At 35.1% G+C, this 4220-nt stretch overlaps 1 protein-coding gene across 1 annotated transcript in view; it reads left to right on the top strand.

Annotated features, from left to right (window-relative positions):
- Positions 1 to 3976, top strand: part of LOC103481353 (glucocorticoid-induced transcript 1 protein-like) — a 13192-nt gene extending 9216 nt beyond the window's left edge. The window contains exon 8 of the mRNA XM_008436757.2: positions 1337 to 3976. Coding sequence (XP_008434979.1) covers positions 1337 to 1613 — 277 coding nt within the window. The 3' untranslated portion in view covers positions 1614 to 3976. The remainder of the gene's footprint in view (positions 1 to 1336) is intronic.
- The last annotated feature ends 244 nt before the right edge of the window (positions 3977 to 4220 follow it).

The raw sequence follows: 4220 nt of genomic DNA, 5'->3' as shown, positions 1-4220 counted from the left end.
TGTCCAAATAACAGCAGGATTATTATTTGATCCTTTAACAGAAACGGTTTAGGTTCAGATGAGTCTGACACATCAATCTTTTCTGATGAGCAGCGTAAAATTGGATTATTTTTTAGTTATTTATTTAAATAAACTGAAAAAAAWKTTTTTATCGTAGTTCCTGCTCAGCCTGGGAGAATATCTGGTTTCATTTCCACTTTTCATTATGTGTGGAAATTGTTTTGCATTATTGACTGAAAATGAGCTGAACTGTTGAAACTTATTAAGTGTAAAATCACTAATAGGAAGTGAAGCTGCGTCTTTATTCCTGTTTGTCTTGGTTTTAGTCTCTCACTCCCTCTGACTCATGAGTTAAACTAACAGCTTCTGGTTTACAGTGACRACATTTAGCTCCTTTCTCAGGCACATTGCACATAATTTGATAATCTGTTGGTAATCTGAACATTCATGACTCTAAACCAGAATTATAAAAGTTTTAGGTTTTTCATTGAGGTTTAGTTTTGATTGTGATTCTGTTTATTTGTTAAATATTGTTTAGTTTTCAGTAGTTATAGTGATAGTTTTAGTTTTTTCATACTTTGGTCTAATTTTAGGTGCAAAATTCAAAAATGTCGAAGTTTGTTATTGTGATTGGGTAACGAATACTGAACAGAAAATACTAATTTTTAAAAAATTTTATTGATTTATTGCTAATCAATTGTCCAGGTAAGAGCAGCACTACTTCAACATTTACTTTTATTTCAAGTAAAAGTAAAAATATACATCCAAGAAATTACTCAAGTAAAAGAGTATTTGTTAAAAAATTTATTCAAGTACCAAGTTACTAATCAGATTATTAATCATTTAATATTTAAAAATGATWAGTGGAAATGTTGGTATTTTAAGGACACAAATGACACTAATTTACATAATTAACAAAATCAAGCAAAAGTTTCCAAATCGGTTTCTTTCAATAAAAAACTTATAAACTTTAGCAAAAACTGCAGCTGTGTGTCTGTGTCTGGTTAAAACATGTTTGTTTTTCATTCAGTGGGAAGAAAATCCTGAAATTTTACTGAAATAAGAGTAGAGATACTTTATAATACTCAAGTACTCAAGTAAATGTAACTAGTTACTTCCCAACTCTGGTGTTTTCTCTCAACTTTTGCTGTCGTCGTTTTGCCACCAGGAGGAAAATGTTTACTAAACGTAAACTAAAATGAATTTCACATCAGTTTGAAGGTTAATGAATATATTAATAAACATGTTATCGCTATAATTTCAGTATGTTTCAGTTAAATATTTTAGTTAACGATGATGACCTCGATCCAACTCCAAGTCCTGCTCTMTCCTGCAGTATCCCACACCACCACAAGGAGGCCCCGGTCTCCTCCTGCCCCGACCCCAACAAGGTGAACTTCACGCCCCACGGCGGCTCGGCCTTCTGCCCCGTCAGCCTGCTGAAGCCCCTGTTCCCCTCCATGGACCTGCTGATCCGCAGCCTCACAGTCTCTCCCGTCGGGAACTGCTCCAGCCARGGAGCGCCGTCCGCCGGGAACCGCGGCGCCTCCCCGGATCCRGCCGCCGCCTCCRCCGTGCTGGGAGACGCTTCGGGAGAGGCGCTCGCCTTCTGATCGCAGCTGCAGCTCTTTTCTGTGAAAATGATGATGCAAATGTTTACCTGGACCAGGACAGGTGTGTTTGGACTGCTCTTCTTCTTTAGATATAAAATAATCTGATTTATGAATAACTCTGGAGGAGGGCAGATAAATTACGTGGTAGTGTAAAACACCCCTGGTGAAATTTTAGGTGTTTTTCCTGATAAATCAACTCTTTCCACCTTTTATTGTGACTTCTTYTTTAAGTCCAATGCACTTTCAGTCAAATTTAATTTAATCCAAATTCATTCGTGTTTGTAAATCTACATTTAAGCCCCGAATTATTAATATTTCCTGACACATTTGAATTTAAATCTCACCTTAAACCAAAAAGTTATTTCTCAAGATAAAACTGTAAAAATACTTTTATATTAAAAATATAATATCGCTGTATTTATTTACATTTCCATAAAAAATGGTGTTGCAAATTATTTATATCAGTAATCGGTTTGAGAGTCTGGCTGAGCTTCACAAACATTCAAATTACATTCACATCCCAGTAAAATTTAAATAATATAATTTGATGCAATAATTTTGTGCTTAACTGTATGTTTGGACTTCTAATTTTTATTGCGTAAAAATTCATGAAAGTTGTCAGAAATGTATCAACCATTATCATAAAAATGAAACCAAACCCACAGCATAATGATACCACCACCATGTCTTGATTCCCTTCTTCTTAGTCTAGATATATGGATAATAGAATATATCGTCTGATACAGAATCAGTGCTGCTGTTGCCTTCCTGACGGGTTCACATTTTTGCTTTATTCTTGTTTTGGCTTTATTGTTTTTGGATAACTTTCTCCTGGTGAAATGTTATGGAAAATAATGCTGAGGAATTTTATTTGTAGCCTTCTTATGACTGGTACCTTTAAACAATGAGCTAACAGATTCACTAGAAAGATGGTAGAAAATCTGAACGCAATCAAAACAAGAGGTCACTGCTGCTTTTTCCCCCAAAATCTTTTCTCTTTAACAGATCAGTTCAGAATTTGTTGCTCTAAAAGTGGAAAGTTTTGGTTATTTATCAGGATTTCCTTTAAAAAAACGACATTTTACCAGGGGTATGAACACTTCTGAGCTCAGTCGAAACCCAAAGGAAAGACTTAATAAGCTACAACTTGCATCCAAGAACTCAAAACGTTTAAATTTGGGTCAATCAGTTTTATTTTCCAAAGAAATTTGTGGCCAAAAACGAAACATAGAACAGAGCTTTGACTTTACTGACTTCACTTCCTGCCTAGATCCTCCTCTTTTTTTACGTTTGTCCAAAATATCAGGAGTCTAGGTCTTCTGAGAACACTCACCTATTATTAAATTGAATTTTCTTCCTTTTTCTAGGTATTCTAAGATATTTATGTGTAACTGGATGTTGCTAGTGCATGACAAATCAGCTGGTAATCTTTGCTTGACTCAAGAGAAGACAATGAAATCCCTTTTATTATTATATTTAGCTGAAGGGAAATTTCCGTTTGTTGGAGTTGGGTAGAATTTATACCCAAGAGCTTCAGCTTCCTGCTTTAAGGTAGTTTGTTGTTTTTGTAGAAATATGTATGAGTTGGTAGTTAAAGATGTTGTTTTTCGATGTTGGTGTATCGAGAACACACCAGGTAGGTGTGTTTTTGACGCCATGTTGATAGTTTTGAGGTTTTACGGCCTAGTTGACTACCTAACCAGTTTTAGTGGTATAGATGTGTCGCCTTTCATGTTTGCTTTGATATGTTTTCGTTCTGCCAAGCTGACAAGTCGATCAACTAGTTTTATTTCCGGTAGACATGTTTGCACAGATTGAACTGCTACCTTCGAGTTGCAATTCTTTTTTTTTTTTTTATTTACATTCATACTTTTTGTACTTCATTGTAAATCTTAAGAGTAGTAAAGTGTATTTTGTACGTCTTTATCAGTTACCTGCAGCATAAGCTAAAAGGAAAAAAAAAAAATCTCCTGTTATTTCTAGTTTTGTTGATGTTCGTTTGTGGCAGGTTTTTCATCATCGGGTGGAGTTTTATGCACTTCCAGGAGAGGATGTTTGTTTTTTTCCCCACTTTTTACATATTTCTGGGTAAAGTGTCTGACAGATTTGTGTGTGTGTGTGTGTGTGTGTGTGTGTGTGTGTGTGTGTGTGTGTGTGTGTGTGTGTGTGTGAGAGTGTGAGCATGGTGATGGAAACTTGATTGATCTTTTGACTAACTTGTAGGTTTTTTATTATTATTAAAAATACAGAATAGAGTTGTTGTTTCCCATTTGATACAAAATGCTTCCTTTCTGTTTGGATGTTGGGAATTTGCTGTTTTCTCAGGTTCTGTGTTCTGTCCACATAAACAGTGTGACGATAAACTCTGGTTTCTGTCATTTCTCCACTTCGCTCAAATTTTTTACCACATCTGTCAAAAGAAAAGCAAGCTAGAATCAAGCAAATAAAGTAGCCCATTTTTTTTCATTTTTCAAAATGGATATTTATTGTCGATCCAAAAGTTAAGAGGGAYTAGGGAAGTTGCAAATAAAATACGCCGCCTTTTACTTTAATAATAAAGTAAAAATAAATTTCTGCCAAAATCTTCAGAAGTTTAGTGATTCATCT

Source organism: Poecilia reticulata, linkage group LG19, assembly GCF_000633615.1.
Source record: "Poecilia reticulata strain Guanapo linkage group LG19, Guppy_female_1.0+MT, whole genome shotgun sequence".
Lineage (NCBI taxonomy): Eukaryota > Metazoa > Chordata > Actinopteri > Cyprinodontiformes > Poeciliidae > Poecilia > Poecilia reticulata.
The sequence above is the reverse complement of the archived record's forward strand: the minus strand, read 5'-3'. Positions and strand labels throughout refer to the sequence as shown.